The 25,212-nt window shown below is 38.9% G+C and overlaps 1 protein-coding gene across 6 annotated transcripts in view; it reads left to right on the top strand.

The window, feature by feature from the left end:
• Window positions 1-25,212, top strand: part of slc12a7b (solute carrier family 12 member 7b) — a 109,847-nt gene that overhangs the window by 46,498 nt on the left and 38,137 nt on the right. For 5 of the 6 annotated variants that reach the window (XM_038298209.1, XM_038298208.1, XM_038298206.1 and 2 more), the window contains exon 2: window positions 23,785-23,879. In XM_038298209.1, coding sequence (XP_038154137.1) covers window positions 23,785-23,879 — 95 coding nt within the window. Of the gene's footprint in view, window positions 1-5,624; window positions 5,800-23,784; window positions 23,880-25,212 lie in introns of those variants that run through there. The other variant, XM_038298210.1, reaches the window with a different exon arrangement.

The raw sequence follows: 25,212 nt of genomic DNA, 5'->3' as shown, positions 1-25,212 counted from the left end.
CTATAAAAGTGGCCCCCCATTTCTCTGCTCGTGCATTGCTTCCTTCACAGCCCGTCCCCAACTTGATTTTTTTCAATCGTTGCACGCAGCTATAGGTCACACTGTAAGACGAAACCCGACGCTTTGATATGATCTTCCCGCTCACACTCTACGTCTAAAAACTATGTTGGACTCAGCTTCGCAGTGAGATGGCGCTACTCGGACTTGTCTATCCGGAAGCCAAATGAGTAGAAGAGGTAAAAGACGCCAGTGTCCGTACCTCCTGTTAAATATGAAGCTCATTAGAGTGGAAACTCTGACTTGGCAGTTTGTACATTTTTCTTTTGCTGAAAGCCCTAAAAAGAAAAGGCGAAGCGGTATTTGGACAAAGACGTGGCTGAGCAAACGTTGCTACTACGGTTTGTCAATTTTATTGAAAGAACTCCATTCCACTTGCACCCCTGCCATGCTTCGACGACGACCAGGCTGAAAGTCTCAAAAACTAGAGAATTTGCCCAAAAAGGGCAAAAAATGTGCAGTGTATGCCCGGATTTATCAAATTAAGAGCAGATACAAGTGCCACCCTCTCAGTATGAAAAAATTTGTTGAATTGGCAAAGGTGTTTGAAAAAGCTGGGTGGAGCAGAGATTATTTGTTTGCTTTTAAAGTACCATCCAGCAAACTCAATTATCCCCAATCTGTCCAATTTTAAGAACTGTTCTTCTTAGCCAGGGTGGAGCACCACCTTAAATAGCCATATGACTTCTTCCTCATCTGGCTAAATATTAAATGCATGAACTGAGAAGTAATCGGCCAGATCAGCCAAAGTTCTGATGTGATTTTAGATGAAATTGTTGCTCTTAGCAACCAGCTAAAGCTGCAACTCATTGTAGAAGATAGCTGAGGGTCAGTTTGAAGGCCTATCCGCAGTTTACTGTAGAACGTCCTCTAGCTGCTGCATCAGCTGCAGGGTGGAGCGGTTTATTACTTCCCCTATTTTCAAAAGTCAAATAGAAGATATTTGAGAGGCGATTTTTTTTAGGGAAGTAAGGTTGTTATGTCACGTGAAGTCGCATGGTTTCATTCCTCTTCTCACGCCTCTGAGTTTCATTATCAGTTAATGTTCAAAGTGGATTTAAAGGACAGAACCTAGTGTCATGATATTAATCATTAAAAACAGATGGATTTTATGATATTTCTAGTTTTAGTTTGGTTGGTACTAGTGAGGAATCTGGACTGAAGCTGAGCCTAAGCCCAATTTGAGCCACTTAGAAACCACCTCTCCTTAGTCCATTACAGAATATACATTACAAAAAAGCCCAATTTTAGTTTATGGAGGAAGCTTCTAAACACACTGAGTTACATGTAACCTTTGGAAAATATCTTTGTATGATTAAGGCCTACAAAGATTTTTTGTTTCTGTTTAAAGAAAAATCTTGCTTCATTCTGTATCATTGTCTCATTGTTCTGGGGGAGTGTTGGCCTAGTGGGTTAAAGCAGTGCGCTTGTGGGCTTATGAGTAGTCTGAGGAAGATAAATATAATCAAAGAAGTGTCCTACCATGACTATAAATCTGATCCTAGTGGGAAATTAGTCCTGTAGGAGCAATGATAGCCATGCCAATCCAGGAACTGACTGCAGTTCTACTGTAAGGTGCCTTGGTCAATGTCGACGGCCAGCATACCGGTCATGGAGCAACCATGCATGTTGCTTTAGGTTAATAGAATATATATTAATTAGGTGACGTATGCTTCCAAAAAAGAAAATTCCACGATTAACATTTTTATTATTTTTCACAACTAGAAGACTGGTACCCAGTTAGATCCCCACAGCCTGCACTCTGGGTCTCTGAGCAAAGACCCTGAACCCCACACTGCTCCTAGGATTACACACAGTGGCAGCCCACTGCTCCCAAAGTGGATGGCTTAAATGCAGAGAGTTAATTTCTCCAATCTGAGATCAATAAAGTTCTAAAAATAAAACCCAAATTACTTTAAATATATCGTTACACTTTTTTCTCCTCCATATTTAGATGTCATTAAAACCTTTTTGCCATATTTAGATCTTATTAAAGGCTCTCTGCTGTTATAGAAGCGGAGTACCATTTCAGACTAATGTTCTTTTTGTTTCCTGCACTCATCTCATGGTTGATGCTTACTGATGGAAGCAAGGATTCGTCTATAAGAGGCACTAAGTGTCATTGATCTGAGTAGCTTTGGCTGACCTGCATCCTCTCACTCCGTCCGTACTTCTAACTTTAAGCAGAACCTCCTAAACCACATATCTCGTGTTAATAGTCTTTTTGTTTTGTTTTTTACAACAACAAAAAACTAAAACCAATGTTATTAACTTGTGGTCTTTAGTCTTGGTGTTAATGAAATGGTAAGGTGAATAACTGTCTCTTTTCTCCATGTCATTTCCTCAGTTGTTTGCAAACTGATTGGTAATAAAAGCTGCAGTTAATCCCCACAGCTGTAAAATAATCCAGGCTGATTCCTTTTTTTTCCAAAGTTGAGATTTGGTTTTACAGAAAAGATTCTACTTGGATGTAAATGCCTTCCAATGGATCTACCGTTAGCAGTTAGCCATGATTAGTTTATTATTATTTCCTGGTTTCTACACAATAAGTAAAAAGTTACACAAGCAGCAGCAGGCAGACTAATGTTAAATATTTTTTCTTTTTTTAATAAGATTCCCAAACAAATACCAAACAAGCACCTTTCACTCTCCAGATTTTCTTTATGACAGGTTTTAACTGAAACTAAACAACAACACACATGAAAACATGGAAAAACTCAGTTATCTGTGTCACCAAAACAAAACAAAAAAAAAAACACAAAAAAGCACCAATTAAATCATAAACGCAACATAAAGCTGTTGAAAAGCAGGACAGTATACTTAAGTCCCATTTATACTACCCTCGGAAAAAACCCATCCATGCCGAGCTTCGATCAGTTTACCGTGCCGAGCTCGGTTCCTTATGTCCATTTACAGACCACGCTAGCATTGTTCTGTGCCTCCTGGTGGCGATTTACGGTACTACTGCTCTCTAGAGGTAAACAAGCAAACCAACATGACGGCCCCCGTAACATTCAGGAAATTTGGTAATGATTGTGATATGTCATTGCGGAGAGTCTGGCGAAGAAGGCAGCCTTTGACGAATTTACTTGACAGAGTCGGCTTTTGTGAAGTGGAAACGACAAACAAATGATCTAATCAGGACTCACAGATGCAGGAAACAATGACAGACTTTAAGGTTCACCTCAATGCTAAGCAGAATCATCACTGGAAATCATGTGGCACGGTGGGGAAGCTAGTATTATTATGAACGTCTGAAATTTCATGATAACGGAGGCTGACTGTAAGGAGACGACGCGGTCTGCTCATGAGTCCTTTGATATCAGAGAACTGAGCCAGAACTGAACCGCTCCGAAGCCCTACTGACGAACTAGTACCAGTTTAGTGCGGTTTGGTTGCATCTGGCGCTAGGGGTTTAAATCACATCCATCATGGCGATTCGATTCAGTATCGATTTCCTAACCCAACGATTAGATATTTTTCGATACACAAGAATACACCACGATACAATTCGATTCGATTAATTGGTTATTTTTTCTTTTTTTTTTTAACACCTTACAGGCTGGACAATGTTTTAAATTTGAAATAAATCAATTAAAGCTGTAATATCGTTACAGAAGTAGAAAAATTGCACTCCACCTATATCTATTAAAACCTCATTCACTGAAAAATCATAATGCCCCTGCGTTATAGATTCTGAAAGGCCTTGCATCAAAAAGTACTGCACAAAATCAGTGCAATTAGTGCAAAGCAATAACTCGGCTCCAGACGTCCCGCCCCCTCCACAGACGCTCCGCTGCTCCTCTCCCAAATTGTAGCTGACTGCAGACAGGAGGCCGGCTTGTTTTGTTTTTTATGACCGAAATGGCGGAAAAAAACTCGTAAAGTTTGACCCGCTAGAAGAGCGAGGTGTGCGAGAACGCTGGGACCCTTTTTCCACCTGGATCTCCGCTCTTTTTGGCCCTCATGTCCCTCCGTCGTCGGACTAAACTCGCCCCCACTTCCTCGCCGCCTCGGCCGTATCTAGACCCACAGCGTGTAGCACAGACCACGCTTCAATACTGAGCATAAATCAAAAATGTCTGCATCAAGCTCACTGCAACACACTGCTGTAAGAGTATAACCAGGAAGAGAGGTAGGAGGGCAAAATAGGTTTAGCGCCACCGCAGCACGGGAGGGAGAATTACGCCCAGGAGCAAATGGATAAGAATAGACCGGAGGAAAAAATTAAAAACGTATATCGATTCTCTCGCAGACGTGTCGATGCATCGGATCGTCGGCTGTTGGATCGATACAAAACGATTATTAAATGGTGTTTTTGTGAGGCCGGTGATGTTTAACAGGTTCACAGCTGCAGCTGATCTAAAGAATAGATCAACCCAGCAAACATTCTCATCAGTTTGAATCATTTTATCAATAGTTTTTGATCACTTAATTCAAGATTTCAGATACTTGAGATCTTGATGTTTACAGCCAGCATAGAAAGTGCGATTTTTGTTTTATTTTTTATTCCTGTTTCTTGTTGATATTTGTAGATGAACCAGATGATTATTTTGAAAACCCTCGCTAGAGCTTGATGCTCCTAAATCCTTCTTCTTGTGTAATTTGATCGCTCTGCTTTAAGCTCTGCTTTGACACATCTGTCAGTTTAATGACGGCGGCACCAGATGTTCAGTTAAGTCATCACTTGGGGAACCTAAAAACCAGCTGATTTTTATTTGTATTTAATTATAAAATGCTTTAGTTCCTGTCTGATATTAATCACGATGTTGATTCCCCTTTTGTCTCCTTGGTAACCAGCATTTTTCAGGCTGCCAGTGGTTGTTGTACCAGCATGCGTGTGGCCGGCAGGGAGAAGACAGGAAGAGGAAGTAAAGCGTCACTTATATCTTCCGCCATATCTTCCTCTTGCCAAGCCGTGACATTGCCTCTTGTTTTATAAAAAGTTCAGGATTAGCCTAATCTGGTTAAGGGATTAGTGGCCACTTCACATGCTCTCTGTCAAACAGATTAAAGAGCAGCTAAAAGCAACAACGGTGGAGCGCCGGGTTGATCGAGGTAACCACCGTCTGCCGCCATCCTTCAGGCCGGTCGGCCGCCTGACGCTTCGTTTACCGTTACAATAAAGGACTCCTATCAAATGAACAGATATCAGTAAAATTAAGTGAGTTTCGAATAACTTGAATCAGCCAGTTTAATAAAAATCTTGTACATTTGGTTGTTCTAAAGCTGTAGATGAGCTGATGGACCAAATGCTGCGCTGTGACCGCTTCTACTACACCTCTGCTGCCTTTGCTCTCTCTGCTCCTCCCCTTTCCGTGTGTGTGTGTGTGTGTGTGTGATTGAACTCGCGCCGCTGTCAGTGATCAAAAGCTCAGCGGGTAGAAGGATGGAGTGCGCGCTCACAGACATGCCTGTGTCTGCAGGTTCTGGGGTGGGAGGGTGAGGGTGCTTTGTGATGCGCGGCTGATGTCGCCGACCTTGTCGTCACTTTGGACACACACACACACACACACACACACCAACATGACTGTCACAGAAATAGCTTATCCTCACATTATCACACAGAGCAGCCAGCATTCCTGACTCGTTCCCGTCAGTAGAAGTATCTGAATAAATCGGACCACCATCACTGGAGTTCCCCAAAGACCACTGCTAGGACCCTCTCCCCTCCACCCCCCCTTTTTTTTTTGGAAGCCAGGCTCCTCAGCATGGAGCACAGGGGCGGCTCTCGTCGGAAGGGTAAGTTCTCCCATATTGCATCTACGGTCTGACCGTCCCTTTAACCAGCATCTCAATATTCGATTGGAGAAGTTCTGATGTGATAAAAGCTAAAGATTAAAGCTTTATTCACTTTAAAAAATAGGATCAATCTACTAGAAATGTTTCCAACTTTCTTTAATTTACCTGGAGGTCATCTAGCTTCCTGTTCCTGTTTGTTTTATGGCTTTACCAAATGATGGTAAATGGATAAAGAGGATGAGATGCCTCAACTTTGCATCTGATGCTCCAACAAATACCAGTTTAAAGTTGTTTAAAGAAGTGAGATTTCTCCTTTAATCATTGGTGATGGAAGAAAGCATTCCCATCTTTTTTTCCCCTTTACCATCAAAGTTGTCGGTACAATGAGCCATGGACTAACAGTGGTTGCGTTAGGCAGCTTAGTGCGTTGTCACAGTCTGCGGCTTAGTGGTTATAAATAGTGCGGAAGGTAATTTATTACCACAGCGACCAGAACTGTTAGCACATCCCTAATATACCTGCTCTAACGCATTTATCCCAGCTGCTAAGTTAAGTGCAGATAAAGTTTGTTTTTTGCAGCCTTTACGGCGTAGATCCATTTAGGGGAGCAGAATGAAATGCGACATTCAGAAATGGATTCTGCAGTCAATCATCCTGTGTTACATAGAAATGCTCTCCCAGATGCAGTCAGAAATTAGATTGAAAACCACAATATGTCATAGATCTACTATCTGCCGCTAAAGGTCTGTAAATGTGGTCAGGTGATTGGTTCATCCTCCCTATCTGGAGTGTTGGCAGTTTAAGCTGATATGAATTTCACAGAAAACATTTTTTTAATCATCTTTGTGATCTGATGGTTTTTTAATCCTTCAGTCTGATATATTTTTAGTAAAAGCACTGTAAAAAGGGTTTAAAATCATGAAAACACTAAATCCAGGGAAAAGCTACGTAAACCAAATGAAGTTATCTGTCCATGTAGCGAGATTATTTTGCTTAATAGAATTTATTTATTTAAGATTTTTTAAAATAAGCATAAAATGAAGCATTATGTCCTAAAACACGATCAATTATCCAACACTTCTCAATATAAGTAGTTTTTTTTTTTTTTTATAATTTGCAGTAAAGTCATCAAACTAACAGCCAAAGACCACAATCGGTGGTGGAAAGCACAAATTTAGAAAGATTCTTTATTTTTGCCTCCTATTCAAACTGGTTAGAATTGAATAAAAATCAAAAACTGAAACAAGAAGGAAACAGAATCAGAAGAAAATTATTGACTGGTGTAAATCTGATCAGTTCATCATTAGTGTCTGTTCAATAATTGTCTGGGAAAATGTGTTTTTCTTTTTTAATTTAACTGTAAGTTAATCATTTTAGTTTGCTGGTGAATATTCTCAATTATCCAGGTCATAATCATTCCCAAAAAAAAAAACAATCCACTGGACTTTGTTTCCGAGTTTGAAGACGTTTCGTCTCCCATCCAGGGAGCTTTTTCAATTCAAAGTGTCAGAAATAACGTTGAGTTCAAGATTTTATAGAGTGAAACAAAACAAAAGCCTCGTTTTGGTTTAGAAACATGTAAATTGAACCTGACAAGCAGGTCCGCCCCTTTGAAATGAGGGTCATTTTGTTTCTTTGTTAGCCTGTAATACCTGAAACCTGTCTATGTCTCTGTTCGAAAACCTGGGCTGCATCCTCCAAGGACGCGGTCTACCTGGACTGGATCCTTCGAAGTCCTTGAAAATAAGGAGACCGGAAGAGTTCTGGCTCTGAATTCGAACAGGTCTACCCTTCGGCGGGTTTTACCGCCGTACTGCTCCGCGAAAGTTGACACACAAAGCAGGAAAAGAATGAAAACCGAAGTTTTCAAAACTGTTTATTTATTTATTTATCTACATTAACAAGAATCCAGATTGGAATAAAGGTTCCAACCACCGGGAGCAGGAACAAATCAAATCAAATGTAATGGTAGAAACCTTAGTCAGTTAAATAACCTGCTGCTGTCATTTTGCACATCTCTGATGTTGCTGCTATTTTCAAATATCCATCACTGTAAAAATGTCCATAGCTGCATATTGGTTATTTATTCCCCAGTTTTATATTGTTAAAACACTTTACAGCATTTTATTGTTTATATTTTAACTCTTCCCTATTATGTTATTCTTATACATTTTTCTAAGGTCCTCATTTGTGTGACCATTTTCAATAATCTGCTGTAAATTTGCCCATTGTGGGACAATAAAGAGATTTTCTATTCTTTTCTATAAAAGGGATAGAAATATAGAAGTAAATCTAAACAATGCATGTATAAAAATATATCTGCAAAATCTCTAATATTCAACAACAACAAATACTTAGTTAAGCATAGTGTGCAAAACAGCAATAAAAGAATGAAACAGATTTATATTCTCCACCCTGCAGATATATTAGAATCTGTCCTTAAGTTCCAGCCAAACCCATTTACACAGTAAAAGATAAAAACCTTTAGATAAATCAAACATTACCGCCACATATCTGACTCTATAACCATTAAAACAACTATTTTCATTCATTACAGATGAAACTATTCACAGACTGGATTATATTAAACTGAACTTCCAATTTTCACCACTGTTCGGCACCAAGTAGCCTTTCCTCTGATCACGGCTTGCTTGGTCTCGCAATGAATCCTGGGTAAACCAAGGATAGCGAGGATACATCAGACCCGTCCTTCAAATCGGGCAAAAAGAAGGACGTATTTTAAGGCCGCATAATGAGGACTCTTGGAATCCGACCAGACCTCGGCGCCGCGCTATGACGTAATCGTCCTTCGAATCTGGCCTTCTAAGGACGCGTCCCAGGTTTTCGAACAGAGCAGAAGTCGTTAGTCGAAAGAGGGGTCGTTAAAGGGAATTGTTGACCTGGCTCATTTTAGTTGAATATTTAAAGCGTTTTAAGCTGTTTAACTTGCCAATAATGATTAATTACATTCTGAACTAAAATGCCTCCTTGTGAGCAGATTCCAGTTCACCATGACGTAGTCCTCGGCGCTCGTTTCTGCTCGTTCTTTAAAGTGCAGCAGATTTTAGGTGATGCTGTAGTTTTCTGGTTTCTGGCCTGCAGAGAAGTCGAGCAGGTATAAAAAACAAACACACACTTTGCCTCATCCTCCCGTCCACCTGCACTCACTCATCAGCTGACGTCAACTCTCCCCCCTCGTGTCCTCATTCAAGCATTTTAAAGAATCTGGACTTATCATTACAACTCACCGATCACTTTTATGGAGCACTTTTTATTGTTGTGTAAAAGCTGCAGCTGGTGCCTGAGTGTAAGCTGGAGTTACTCTAATCAGGACATGTGAACCCACTGACAGATGTTTCAGCCACTGAGAGGAGGCTGAACCTTATGAGAAAATCACTCTTTGGTCGGCAAACGTGTTTCCATCAACATTTTTTTTATCACTTTAGAAGAGCTTGATGGAAACAAATAAATGTCTAAATTTTGCAAAACTATTTAGAATTTCTGGAGGTGCTTTTTGACTAGAAGAAAAAAGAGAATCTAAAGAGAAACACATTCGTTGAATATGTTCTGACATTTACCTCACATGAATGATCAGCTGTTTTTATTTTATTTATTTATTTATAAAGCATCAATGTAAATCAGCCAGAATTAGCACAACAGCTAATTTGCATCCGCTGTCCTAAGGCAGGTAAAAACTGAACTGAAACAAGACGCTACAGGAGAGAACAGAGTGGACACAACAGATAAGATACCAATAACATAAAATCACAGTAAAATTATGTTAACAAAATTAGGTTAGCTGTTTCCTTCGCCGCGTCCTAAATGCAGCTTTAGCATTCTGTCTCCTGATGGCATCAACCATCACATTGGAACAAAAGAGTTACAACTTCCCTCCATCACTGATCCTGGGTTCATGCTAGCTTCCCAAAAAGTTTTAAAAAAACAATCCTCTGGACTTTGTTTCCAAGTTTGAAGATGTTTCGCTTCCCATCCAGGAAGCTTTTTCAATTCAAAATGTCTGTACATTAGAATTTAGATTTTATTTTTATTGTCTTATGTTTACTTTTTTAGTTACTCAGATTATAAGGTAAAAAATTGACATTTAATATTAACTTCAACTAAGATTTATGAGTTTGCAAACATTTTGACTCCTTTCTGACTCCATACTCCACCAGCTCCATGCTATCTTGCTATCTCTCCCTCCTGTTTATTACAGTCCAGCCCAACTGACATGTATGATGACATCGCCTGCTTAAATAGATGGAAACGCTTCTAATCAGTTTTCTGTCTTTTCTAACACTTTACAAGTTTGCTTAATATCAGTATGAGAATTAGATGGAAACACAGATAATGTGATGATTTCTCAGTCTCCATCACATTGGATCAATTGTAGAAACAGATGATATTATGCTTTTAGCAGGTTGGACTGATACCTGCTCATTATTAGCCCACCAGAAATGGCTGATTAAATCCTATTTATTTACTTGCTTATTTTCCTCACAGCATAAGATTGAAATATAAGTTCTTACATTTTTAAAGTGTATTTGACCTCATATTTAGCAGGTTGGTAAGAAACTTTAAATTTCCTCTTCACAAACCAAAGTGATCTAGATGTTCCATTCGAGGGTTTCAGTATTTTTGTTACCCTGATAGTTTGCTTGTCTAGGGCAGTGGTGTCAAAAGTACACACATTTGTTACTAAAGTAGAAGTATAGATACTGCAGTTTAAAAACACTCTGGTAAAAGTATCAACTTGACCTCTTCACTCAAGTAAAAGTGAAAAAGTATGTGCTCCAAAAACTACTTAAAGTATAAAAGTATAAAGTAACCTTTAAAAAAACAGCCAGATGCCACTATATTAACTGAAAGCTCAATTTTACGACTATTTCTAAAAATTCTTTAAGATAGGGCCAAGGATGAGGGAGGTCTTGCTAGTCTCCATCTCCCGATACGCTCTCGCCTGTGTCCGACATTTCAACATCTTTTTCTGAATCCCACATTGTAGCATGGCATAGGCCAGGGGTCACCAACCTTTTAAGGCTGAGGGCTACTTCATGGCTACCGAGTCATAGGAAGGGCTACCAATACTGACCTATGAACTGGAGGGATCAGTGTTCACCTACAGTAAATCTCATCCATACACTGAAAAAACGATAAAAAAATAAGTAAATTTATCTTAAATTAAGTGTATTTACCTGTAATTTGAGTATTTGTTTTTGTTTGCCAATGGAATTAGCATTTTTACTCTTAAAGTAAGATAGTTAGATAAAATACACTTAAAATAAGACAATGTTGTTGTGTTTTCTTATTTTAAGTGTAAATTGTCTTGTTCTATTGGCAAAATGTCTATTTTACCTCATTAATCGAAGAACAAATGCATTTTATTTAAGAAAAGATGACTTGTCTAGATTTCGATTTTTTTCTAGTGTAAGAAACTCATTTTTATTCTTAGTTTATTCTTTATTTATTTCTAATTTTCTTTTTAATATTGTCATTTTGAAATCAATGAAATATGATGAAATAGTTAACATGGTGAAATAATACATAAATGATGAAAAAGAAGAGAAACAGAATAAAAAAAATTAAACTTAACCCACTGAGTGAGTTCTTCTGTTTTCAGAAGACGAAGAGGGCCCCCCATGTGGCCCTTGAGGGCCCCTTGGTGCCCGCGGGCACTGCGTTGGTGACCCCTGGCATAGAAAATTCACGTTAGCAGTTTGAAGAACACCTGCTTGCTTCTGATGATTTCCTTTAGCTAACCAATGAGTGTTTGCGTTCTGACTCATCCAATCACACTAGTTTTCACTAGATGTGGGTGGAGCCAATGATCTGCATTGGATGGAGCACATGACGGGAAATAAATATTTAGAAACATTAAACCGAAGCCAAGAGTAATGAGTAACGTTTTAAAAATGTAAGGAATAGAAAGAACAGATACTGGTGTGAAAATGTAATGAGTAGAAGTCAGAAGTAGGAAGAAAAATGTAATGTAAGTAATGAAGTAAAGTATACCTAAAAAGTGTACTTAAGTACAGCAACAAAGTATTTGTAATTCATTACTTGACACCTCTGGACTCTAGAGTTCATTGTTCCAGGACTTAATGTTTGGAAGGTTGCTTACTTCTACTTGCATACATAGATCTGGTAGCCTGGTGAGACCATCCTGATCTCGCGAGCTTTCAAGGTTTCACTCGCTAATCAGTCTGGAGACTCTCCGTTAAAGAAAATTGGGAGCCGTTCACCAAACGAACGTCCAATCAGCGTTGGCTTTGAGGCGGGTTGAGGTGTGACGCAACGAGAAGCGCCACGGTTCAGACTAAAGAACATGGCGGCTTCAGCCGATGAAACTAGCGTTAGCGTGGCTATCGAGCAAGTTTTATCGGAATTACAGAGTATTTCTTCACTGAAAGAAGAGCAAAACACTGCTCTGGAGGCTTTTCTCAGAGGAAAAGATGTTTTTGCTCTTCTCCCGACTGGTTTCGGCAAGAGTTTGATCTATCAATTGGCTCCTCTTCGTCATCGCTCTGTTAGTACGTCATATGCTTCGTTGATCTGATTGGTTTATTTGGCCCGTCTATCACCAACATAGGCCAATCAGCTAACCAGTATTTTCGCCCCTTCCCAAAATTACTTCAATGGAAGGTTTCCAGATGGATATGCGGAGAAAATCCATCTGGCGGAGTCAGGTTATAGATCTGGATGTTAGCTGGAAGTTTATTCCCTTTTTTATGGAAGTAAACCCATTTTAATCATATTATCCCCACTTAAAGGGCTGGAGAGAGGAAAAAAAATGGACTCTTAGTCTTTTTAAATGTAACGTGACCAAAACTGAGTGCCTCTATTTGAAAATTACATTTTCTTAGATTGGGATTATAAACTTTCCAGCTCCACTGCATACTATCTATTTTATTTCAAGTCATACATTTGCGTTTCACTGGCAGATCATCTTATTTACTACATTTTTTACTTTGTGTTTGCTGTGTTTTTAAAGGATAAGAACTCATTAAAAAGCACAAAAGATCTGCAGGGTTCTGATAAAAGCTAGTAGCACAAAATTATGTTTTTTTTTGTATCTGAACATGTTTCTAATGTTTATGATTTAAATGAACTTTAAAGATATTCCGTTTTAGCATTTCTCTCCTGTCGACCTCCTGTTCTAAGCACATCCGGACCGGTTCTGATTTCTGATTAGTTTGCCCGTCTCTAACTTTAACCTCTGCGTGTGAAAGAAGAGCTGCTGTTAGCAGAGGAAGGTGACTTTAAGCAGCAGGCTCCTCACATTCACTCTCAATCAGCTGTTCTGCACCAACAACCTCTCAAATGTCACAATGTCAAAGACTCTACGTAGAATCTAACATTGCATTAAAGTCCTGAACAAACGTGCATAATTGCTGTTAAAGTTTAGAAGATCTCCAGATGCTGAACGGCAGTGATGTGGACGAACATCTGTTTTATCTTTGCTTCTACTGTATATAAAACTAGACCAAGTCCCTGAGGGCGCTTTGCTGCTGCTCACCGTCCCAGTCGAACGCAGTGTTTACATTTCCACCTTTAATTCTCCCGATTAGATGGAGGACTTTCTAACAGGCATGCAGAGACCTGGCTCCTGTTCATCCAGCCTCGCTCTCGTCTCATCATCTGTTTATCCAACATGTACGTTTTTTAAAAGCGCCTAATCTGCTGCAAACAGGCGCTGCATTAATTGCGGTGTTTGACATCGGCAGCTGGCACTTCTGCCTTGTTTGGCGAGCTGATATGTAAGTGCAACTAAAGGTCATTGAGGGATTTCTCGACCTGGATGGGACTCATGGACCCCTTGGAATTGTTTTGAGCCTAAAGGGTCAAAGGACAGCAGCTTTTTTATGTGCAGGAAGTTTTATTTTTTTCTGGGTATTGATGACATCAGAATGCGGATGATGGGCCGGAAGGAAAGTTATGGTATAATCCCAGATTAACTTCTGCCAGATGTCATCATTCAGATAGAAACTACATTAAGGTTTCAGATGATGTTCAGAAAGCATTTCTTTTCAAAAAAGAAAAACGGTTTTGTTTCTTTTGTATCTTTAAATTCATGCATGTTTGTATCTGTGCTCGTACCCTAACAGTCTGCATGTCAGCATCCTTTTAAAAACGGACATCAGAGCCTCGTCTCAGAGACCATCTACCCAGAGTTGGTTCAGAAAATGATTACCGGTGCTGAATGCTGTGTAACTGAGCTAAACTAAAACCCCCCTATGACCTGCAGCCCCACCCAGCCAGCTGACATCATCTTAAATCCATTCTCTCATCCAAACTCATCCAAAGATTGTCTCTTCGCTTCATTTGGCCCGCCGTTCTGTTCAGATTGTGCCGCAGTCCTGCAAAGAGCAAGGACGTAATGACTTTGTCAGTGATTACTAGCAGGCTAAGCCTCGCTCCAAGCTTCTTATTCCCCCTACAGCTGGATCAAGAAGGAAAAGTTAGAGAGGGCCTGCAGTCAGAGGCGGCCGCTCTGATCGGTTCAGCAGAAATAAACAGCATTGCTTTTAACTGGATGTTGGTACATGAAGTCGTTCTGCAGCTTTACTATATGAGACATGTTTATCAAGATGTGGAGGGAGGGAATTTGGTCCCGGCGTTTTTAAGCTAAGAACAAAATTAAACCCAGAAATGAACCTCTACAAAAATATTAATTAATTAAAGGTTTTGGGAGTAACTTATCGCTTTTGTTAGACTAAATGTTACAGAAAATTGTGTATTTTTTCCATTTTCTTTATTATTATTATTTTACAGATCCTATTTTTTCCCTTAAATTAATTTTACTAATTGGATTCTTTTCAAATTGCGTTTAACAGATGATATTCTCTTAACATTAAGCCGTGTACAATCAGCGGTCTCGATCAACAAACATGTTCTTTTCCATTTAGACTAATAGAAATGCGTCTTCACTAGGGGTGTCGGAAATAATCTTTTTGGCGATATATCGTGATATTCGGCTGCCCAATATAATATCGATCTTTCACTTCTTAGTATCGATAAAAAAAAGGTTACATAAAACATTGATGGGAAAAAGGGCTACCTCTGCACCACCACTCTGGCAGAAAGCGCTGTGGAGCCCTTTAACTGTGCGTGCAGCACCAAATCTGTATTTGAGGCAGTCACAGTGGAAGAAAACCCCAAACAACATGGATAATAATACCTAATCAATATTTTCGGATGAAAATATACAGCACTTGCTGTTTTATCTCATCATTTGATTTTAATAGCTGGGGAAAATATGGCAATATATAGTGATACTGCAATATTGTAATAATATCATATCGTGACTCAAGTTTCGCAACATGTATCGAATCGCAACACTCATGCCAATACTCACCTCTAGTCTTCACTCCCCACTGCAGAGGAAATCCTGTCCCCAGAAGAGCAGAAGATATGATCTGGAAAACACAATTTGAAAGGAATGCATTTTGTGAAATTCTATTAAAAAAAATAAATAAATAAAAACAGATTAAAAAAGAGAAAAAAAAGATTAAAATAATAAAAAAAAGAAAAGGTTCTTTAAATAACAAATTTTTCAAAGTTTCATTTCTGGATTGCATTTTTATTTTATGCAAATAACCATCTACAAAACATGTCTGCTTACAACAATAATGGACCGAAATTTACTCCGTAGATTAGCAACAGACCAGATTCTACACACAGACTGTTTTATTGAAATATCTCCTCTTAAAACTTCACTTTTTTTCTTTTTAGTACATCATGGGAATGGGGGTGGGGATTTGATATGAAGCAAAATTACCCTAATGATATAAAGCATGGATTCCCTGAAAGAGATGCAGTCAATCATTGGATCTCTTCCTCCCGCTGATTAAATGTTCTCTCTAAAGCAGGGGTGGGCAATTCCAGTTCCTGAGGGCTGGTGTCCTGAAGGTTTTACATCCTTCCTTTATCAAACACACCTGAAGCAAATGGCTGAGTTACCTCCTCAGTGTGCAGTCAGTTCCTCACAAGTCCTCTCAATCAACTAATTACTTGATTCAGGTGTGTTCAACCAAAGGCACATCTAAAAGTTGAAGGATACCGGCCCCCAGGAACTGGAATTGCCCACCCTTGCTCTAAAGCCTGCATTACCAGATACTGGCCTATGCCTCTAAAATGTAGTATCGGGAATTGCAGGCTAACAAAGACATCGACGACTCCCCATTCCTAAGGGGTGGACCCGTTCTTCTGGTTCAGTTTGCATCTTTCTAAGCCAAAACAAGGCTTTTGTTTTTGTCCACTCTATAAAGCCTGGAACTCAACGCTAATCCAGACATTTTCAATTGAAAACGTTACCTGGATGGGAAGCAAAACGTCTTCAAACTTGGAAACAAATAACCTTTTTAAACTTTTTTGAAATGTTCTCTCTAAACTGTGTCAGTCTTACCCAGTTCTGTACCAGTGACCCTTTACTGTTGTTCACCTAATGACTGCATCTCCACTAACTTCTAATGAGTTAACGGTTATTCTAATGAATGGAATCCGTGGAGCATCTTGTCCTTGGTGAGTTATGGTGCATCATCAAAAGTAAATCCTCAGGAGCAACATTAAAGCAGGAAGTGACTGAGTGGTGAATTGAATTGTTTGGATTGGAGGCATTTCATTGGTAGCACCCAATGATATAGGGTCTCTTTATTCACAGCATTTCGTTGAAATTAATTCAGAATGTTATTAATGTGATTGTTTTTTTAGCTGTGGCATTTATTTAAATACTAGAATGTTTTACTTAATTCATAATCTCTGGTATTATTTTCATATAAGATGTTTGTAACAGTTGCCAGTTGATGTTTGCAGCAGGTATGCTAAAGCAGATGTGTGCATAATTTTTGATTACTGATACAAATCTGATGTTTTTAATTGAGCAAAGGTTACTGAGGTTTATTTCATCCAGACTACATAAAGACGTGTTTACCTTCACATAAACAGATCTGACTGTGTAGCTTGAAGCCATTGTGAGATCGCCGAAATGAGCAAGGATCGGAGGAACCATGTCATTAGAGAAGATTGAGTTGCAAAACTAAAGGCAGCAGACTACAATAGAGATGTGTTTAGATCCTTGGTTTATCAAAGCTGTTCTCTCTCTCTTTCCAGTCTTTAAATTGATTTCTGCTAAGCTCACGTCCCTGCAGGCTGAGGGATTTACCGTAATCCTGACTTTCTTTCTTTTCATAGATCAGAGAAAGTAAAACAATGAAAACTCTGAAAGCTAAAGTCGTTTGCACACTCCAGAGCTTTGATCATAACATCACTGTGTTCAACATTAAACTATGCTTTCTTTAAAGCTACAATACTGTCAGCCAGCCTGGAATTAAACATCTACTAGTCAATATATTTACTGACTCTGCTGGACTTTTACTGTCCACGTCTGACCTGGAGCATGAGGCTAAAGGTTGCTAAAGCTCAGGGAGAGGGCATGGTGGTGGAAAACATCCAAACTGTTTACTCAAATGTGGGGGGAAAAAGTGAATTAGACACGTTTCCATTAACTGGAGCGAATTAACCAGGCAATGAAAGGCGTAAGATTGTCAAACGTTTAAGTTACACTTTCCTGGAACAAGAAGGAAGTAGAGTTAGCAAGCTAAATGGACCACAGATCAGAGGGAGGTTTTAAAGAACGGGAATACCATTAATAATGGCAGGTTATACTTTATCACATCAGCTATTGTTAGTCAGGCCACGTGTGATCCAGAGACATGGAGACATCTGATTCTACTGCTAGCTTTCTAGAAGTCTGCAGTGAATACAGCAAATGTGTTTCTAATTCCTCTTTAATGCTTTTAGAGACTGATCTCCAGAAGCTTTGCCTGTCTTAAAACAGGTGCAAACATGTTTGAATCATCTGAAGCAGGGTTCCTGCGGGTCCTTAAAAAGCCTTAAAAGGCATTGAATTCTTCAAAATAAAACTAAGGCCTTAATTGGTATTAAAATGTCTTAAATCAGTCTTTCGTAGGTCTTAATTTTTAAAACATCATAAATAGGATTATTTTTATTACGATTTATTTTTATAATCTATATAAAACGTTAAAATTGACTCTTTTTTTTTTTCATAAAAAAAAATGGCTCTCCATTATTGGTTCCGTCCCGATAGCGGAACCAATAAAAGCGTTGTTGCGGCTGGGACATTTGAGAGATGCGCCATTAACTTTTTGTCTGGAAAATATGAGCAAGTGTAAATGTAACCAAAATTGTCTCCAGCCAAGAGTTTTCTCCATGGCTAAAACCAGGGAACATACATGAGGCTCAGTGGGTTTTATGCAAGAAGTCATTCAAGCTCGGAACGATGGGAATTAAGGCAGTGGAGTCGCACATGCGAAGCACGAAACACAAAGCGTCAAAATGGAGTTACAGAGAAACAGCCGGTATTTCTCAGTTTAGTTCCACCCTTGTCTCTGCAACGCCTCCACTTATCACCAAATCAAACATACTAAGAAAACGAAACAAAGAAAAATAGCTGCAAAAAAGACTTGGCACTGGTTATGTTGGGGCTTTAAAACTGATTTGTTTTGTTCCCTGATAAAACAAATTCAGTTAAATAATTGTTAAAATATATCTGTCATCTGTCATTTGTGTTTTTAGCTTTCTTCCTGTATGTTTTTCAAAATTTGAAACATTAGTGCAGTGGTTTATGTTAAAATAAACCTTTGGGTTAAGTTGTCGCAACTGTGAATTGTGAATTTGGTCTTAAATTTTTATTTCAAGTGGCATTAAAAAGTCTTAAAAAATCTTAAATTTAACTTGCCTTATGCTGTAGGAACCCTGTGAAGGTACACATCTCTTCACAAGCAGCATTATTTTTCTCCCTCATTATTACCTCAATGGCTTAGAACCTCATCTTTCTTCTATGGCTGCCCTCAAACTGCCTCTACCACACCATCATAACATACCACAGCAAACAGTTTGCACGTATTAACATTTACACTGTGATATTTTTGGATCACCGCAACATGGCCACTTATCGCACTTACTAAACAAAAGTTGCACGTGTGATTTAATGCCCCTTATTCTAAATCTTCGAAGATCATGCAATTACTTAATTTTTGAGTAAAATTCAAATCACCATCTCCAGGGAGTGTTAAAACATTTTCAAATTTAGTTGATTTAAATTTTGCGTCTTCATTCAAGCTCTTCTAATGCAATGCTTAAAAAATAGACATAAAAAACATTGATGGAAAAGCATCTGGTTGCCTTGGCAGCACTAAATGACCTTAGGATGAATTTCCTCCTGTTGTTTGACCTGCTTCAAACAGAAGACTGTTTTTCTTCCATAGCTGTAGATTGAAACACACCAACTAATTCCTGGTCCAAACTTACTTTACTGTTGTTCAATTTACTTCTACTGTGAATAAGAGCCAAACTCAGCTTTCCTGCAGAGAATTTAGGCTTGTAAGTACCTCTTGAGCCACCGTAGCAGAGACTTTGGGGTTGAATGTTATACTAAGGTCATTTCTGCTCTTTGGAGCAATAATCAGGAGTTATTGTTCTTCTGAAAGGGAATAACACCAAATTAGGAATAATAAAAGTCAGCCTTTGGCTCCAAACTAAAGGAGCATGTTGGTGTGAACGCGTCCTTAATCAGGTGTTTCTAAACTCATGCAGCTAAGTTTAAAAAGCTAAGAAAACTTCCATGGAAGTGTTACATTTTTTTAATTGAAGTGTAATAGAGTCAAGTGCAATTATTTCATTTTTTGCGTTTCTTTTCATATTAATGTTTTTTTTTTATATATTTTCTTATTTTATTTCTTCAAATTTTATTTCCTCTGATTTTAGGAACGAAGATGAATTCCTGTTGGTCTACTAGATGTTAGCAACATTATTATTGGTCAAGAGCGACCGTTTGAAATGAAGAGAATGTAATCTGAAAATGCAATTTCAAGAGAATGGAGTTCCTAAAACTCAATATAAAATGAGAAATTTTGAAAATGTAAAATCTGTAAAAAAAAAAAAACAAAACAAAAAAAGAGAAATTGCAAAAAAAGAAAACAGCAAAGTTAATCTCAAAACCTTTTTTGATTAGAAACAGCTTCATGTCTGGTTTGAGTTTTATTTTTTTCCAATTTCCATTTCCAAATAGAAATTTGAACAATTTTGGAGCAAAATTCCCTCCATAATAAACCCTCTACAGTGGATCCATTCCAGCTTTCCTAAATTCATTCCTTCTTCATCTCTAAAATCTTTATCGCTCAGTTGTTTCTGTATGAAAGGATAGAAAACAAATAGAAAGGATAGAAACTGAACTTTATTAATCCAACATTGGAGAAATTCACGCTCTGCATTTAACTCCTCCCCTTCGGGAACAGTGGGCTGCCATTGCGCGGTGCTCAGGGATCAGTGTGGGGTTAAGGGTCTTGCTCAGGGACCCAGAGTGCAGGCTGTGGGGATCAAACCGTGCTTGCAACCCTCTCAGAGCATAAGCGCACTTCTCTAAACACTAGGCCTACACTCCCCCTCCCTCTGCCATTTGTCTTTACTGCGTCTCGTTCCTCTCGGCTTTCTTATATAGTTTACTGAACATAAAACATGTAGTAAACTTTTATGAATGTTTGTTCCGTAAAGTTTTCACTTGTTTTTTATGACATCAGCTGCATGGCGAAGTTGGCTTCAGGTTTGTTGTCCTTCATTTGAGTTAGTTTGATTTATTCAAATGGGAAATAATTAGATTTTCCTCCTGGTTTCTGAACCTTAATTTTTCATTTCCCTAAAGACAGACAGCTTTGTTGTACATACATGCATGGCATCATGCTATTTAGCCCTAGCTTGGCGCTCAGTGCTGTTAACAGGAGTTGCTGCTCCTCTGAAGGTTTGGGAAGAGTGAAGAAGAAGGTTCTGAGTGCGACATGGTGACGCTGTTTGAACTGTGCTGTAGCCAACTTCACTGCACCTGCTGAGCAGGATTTGTTATTTAAAGGCATTTCTTTAGTTTCAGATGTCAGGTGAATCGTTTCCAGCCCGGCTTCTGCTTTTTCTTACTTTTCTGACAGTTTATTTAAATATCGCCAGTTCACAACACATGTCACCTCAAGGCACTTTAGAGATACAATTCAACAAGATCATACAGTAAAATTTATTCAAAGTTTTCTATCTAGGGAAACTAGTTGATTGCATCGAAAAGAGCACATCCAGTCAGCCACAGTCAGAGAAACAGGACTACAAGGAAAAATAGGCTTGGCTCCAACATCTAGAAATAAAGGTATTGATGGCAGCAGCACAGCTGATATTTCTCTCCAGGATGGAGTCACAGCCAAACAGGAACAGACCAGATGAAGCTACTATGAGAAAAAGCAGAGAGAGCAGAACGTTAGAGATTGAACTAACAGATTCTGCAGAGTGGGAGAATAGAGATAGAATGAAGCAGAATGATGAAATGGGGGTCCCTATGTCCTCCAGCAGTCTAAGCCTATAGCAGCAGAACTATAGAGATAGCTCAGGATAACCTGAGCCACTCTAACTAGAAGCTTTATCAAAAAGGAAAGATTTAAGCCTTGCCTTAAACGTAGACATTATTAGCCACAGTCTGAGTTTCCTTTTGTTCTAGATGTTCTCAGGAATAACAATCCAGCTGTTTCAGTTATTTGAAGAATCTACTGATGTCCATCTGACTGGTCTACTCATCTGTCATAAAAGCTGTGTCAGCCTGGCTAAAGCAAACAGGATTGTTCTGTTTTATTACGACTTAGTTGTTCATGTACCTACTACTATGAATTATTATGAATTTATAGTTTTCACCCGTTAAATATATTCCTCTGGCTTTTTATTGAGTTCTTTTTTGGCATATCATAACTAATTAAGCTTTCATTGAAAATTAAATATAGCCCAATATTTCCGTCCGAATGTAAATGGCCTTTAGGGAGCTTTGGAGTCTTTTATTTTATTGGTTTTATTGATGCCTATTTTTCCCTACATCCGCCAACCTGTAATCAACTGATTTTTCTATTCACGTTTTCTTAATCAATCATTTTATTTTATGTGTATCTCTAATCATCTTATTTTATTGTAGATTTTAATGGTCTTTATTTATTTGTGTTGCCTTCATTCCACTGCAGTGTACTCTGAAAACCTAGCTTACTTTTTTTTTCTTTTAGAATCAACCTAAAATTCAAAGACTTTTTATATCTAAGAACGAGAGATTGACCAATAAACATTGTTATAAGGCCAATACAGATGAATCCGACATAACTCTAATTAGGGTTGTGGGGAAAAGTCGATTTGGTGATAGATCATGATTTTCAGCTGCCCGATATAATATCAATCCTTCAATTCCTAGTATCGATTAAAAAAAATAACACATTTTTACCTTAATCAATGACGGAAAATAGACAGTCACAGTGAAAGACTGACTCAAACCCCAAACAACATAGATTCTAAAATAATATCTTCTTATGAACATTTACTGCAGCTTTTTTATCTATACATTTAATTTTGGTTGCTGGGGAAAATATCGCAATATATAGTGATACTGTGATATTGTGATAATATTTTATTGTTACACATAAGCCCCATTTACACTACCCTTGAAAAACCGTGCCGAGACCGGTCCGAGCTCAGTAACTGAGATAACTTATTGTGTGTAAATGGAAAGCAAACTGAACTGAACCGAGCTAGACACAACCGGACCGAGATAACTGCAGACCGGTTCCAGAGGTGGGCTTGGCTCGGTTTTTCCCTGGCTCGGTTCTCTGATAACAAGAGCACATGAGCAGAACGCGTCATCTCCGTCTGGCTTCACATCGCGATTCACACTCCATTCCAGTAGTTGGCGGTAATGCCCCTCCAGAAACAGAAGAAGAAGAACAACTTCTTCTTCAACTATGAACAACAATCGAAATCTTCTCCACGCAACATTTTAAATAATGGCATTTTAAACAATAACACCGAAGTACAGCAATAATAATCAAGCATAACTTTCTGAACGTGACGGGCGCCGCCATTTTGATTTGCTTGATTCCCTCCTTCTTCGTCTTCTTCTTCTTCTTGTGTTTTATGGCGGTTGGCAAACAACTTTTGGTGCATTACCGCCACCAACTGTTTGATTCCCTCCTTCTTCGTCTTCTTCTTCTTGTGTTTTATGGCGGTTGGCAAACAACTTTTGGTGCATTACCGCCACCAACTGCTTGATTCCCTCCTTCTTCGTCTTCTTCTTCTTGTGTTTTATGGCGGTTGGCAAACAACTTTTGGTGCATTACAGCCACCAACTGCTTGATTTCCTCCTTCAATACTGGCAGTAATACCGCAGGTCGTCACTAGGAGGCGAGGAGTCGAGGAACCGAGATAGATGTGTAAACGGTCGTCAGAACCAAGCTCGGCCTGGTTAACTGATCCGAGCTCGGACCGGTCTCGGCATGGATCGGTTTTTCAAGGGTAGTGTAAATGGGGCTATAATGTATCCCAACACCAATGCAAATACTCACCCCTAATTCTAACCCTTATGAGTTCCAATGTTATCTTGGTAAAAAACCTCGTAACTTCAATGTTTTTGTTTCAACATTGGATTAATGAAAATTAAGCTGCAGTAAAGCAAATAGAACTAAAATAAACTAATATCTCATTAAATCGCTAAATAACTTTCAAAGTATTGATATTTTAGTTAGCCAATTATTTTACTATGTAACAGAATTCAATAAAGTCATCAATATTTTGATCAATCAATGTCATAGTGATGTTCAATGCTGCTTCTTCTGACTGCATTCACATGATAAAAATGTAACCATTATATATAAATGTTTCTAAAAAAACAAACAAATCAAACACTAACACCAGAGGGAGCAGCAATGCATGCGTCTGATGTGATCTCAGGCCATGGCTGCTGAAAGCAATAATTAATCTGAAAAACACATAAAAAACAACAACAACCGCAGTATCAGTCTGCCTCCACCATGCAGCCCATCTTCAGCAAAGATCCAGTTAAGTTTCAGGTTTTAGTGGTTTTAAACATGAAAGTTATTTACTGGGATCTCTGTTTTCTTCCAACAGGTGATGGCGTCCCAAAGGAAAACAGTCCATTCATCAACAACACGGAACATGACAAGAACAACAGTTACGACGGCACCAACATGGCGCTTTTTGAGGTAATGGTTAGCTGTCACTGATCAGCATCACCCGTCTGGAATACCGTGTACTTGTGCGTTCTCGTGTGCTCGAAACGTCGTCAGCATCACCCCTAGTGCTGTTCCAATTCAAAAGAACAGCAGCGGATGTTGTCCTCACTCTTTACCCAGCATGCATCAGAGACAGCTGTCCCAGCATGCACTGCACTCTCAGAGCTCAGAGTATTAAGTTAAAAGTTCTTTGTTCTGTTGCCGTCGTTCAATAAAAGTACGTTTTAAGATCGTTTGATGACTATATGGACCATTCACTGATTTAATGCCTAATTTAAAAAGAGTTAGAATGTTGAGAGGACCGCGGCAACCTGCGGACCTCTGAGGCTAACGGCAGCGAGGGCTAACCGCGACCCGTCTGCAGCAGCCCTCTCTCTTCATAGCCGTGTGTGGCTCTGATGGAGATTATTTTGTTTTATTTGAAAACAGTTCCATTTGATTTGTGTTTATCTGACTGTATTAATTATTATTCCCCCACTAAATGAAAAAAGTCATCATTTATTATTATCTAGAGACCATTAATAACAGGAGGTGAAATGCAGCTCCAGACAAGCCGAGCGTGTGATGATTTCATCAGTACGCTTTCGTTCCGATTGACCCAGATTTATTTGGCGTGCTCCTGTTCTCCCAGAGTCCAGACTTTCCTGTGTTCTTCTCCAGAACATAGTTGGCGAGGACACGAGTCCGTACTCGCGTTCCTCTGAATTGAGAAACAGCCATTGTGTTTGGACATCAAAATGTGGTAAAGTATTTAAGCCTCAACCTTTAGCTAAAAAGCTTTTTCCCCCTAAGCTCAAAGTATTCAGTAGTTTTGAAGCTACAGAGTGAGTGATGGATTAAAACGTTGGAAAACATGGAAATAAAAATAGAACTGGTTTGGTTAACGACGTGTAGGTTGGGATTAGCATGGAGCCAGTCTGTTGTGATGTTCCATGTGGCAGCCTGTCTGCTCTGCGGTCTCTGCACAGAGCCAGCTCTCTGGTCTGGACCCGTCTGAACCTCATCCAGCTGCTATTTTAGGACTAAATATTATAACAATAATTTTCTGTTCTGGCAAAATTCATTACCGTCACTCTGCATTTAAAGACAGATTAAAAACACAAAACATGCATCCAGTACAAGTTCCAGTAATAAAATGTGGACTTGCTGTGACCACATGGATCGATTTCTAAAACTGGATTCTGTTTGTGGCTGAAAATGAACCTCTGGTAGAAAAGGGCCTCAGGTTTATCATCCAGGGCCGGTCCTAAGCAAAGTTTGATTTTAGGGCTTTTTTTTTTCTTTCTATAAAAGCCATAGCCAA

Source organism: Cyprinodon tularosa, unplaced genomic scaffold (assembly GCF_016077235.1).
Source record: "Cyprinodon tularosa strain WSP-4 unplaced genomic scaffold, ASM1607723v1 ctg402, whole genome shotgun sequence".
In the NCBI taxonomy this organism is placed as follows: domain Eukaryota; kingdom Metazoa; phylum Chordata; class Actinopteri; order Cyprinodontiformes; family Cyprinodontidae; genus Cyprinodon; species Cyprinodon tularosa.
The sequence above is the reverse complement of the archived record's forward strand: the minus strand, read 5'-3'. Positions and strand labels throughout refer to the sequence as shown.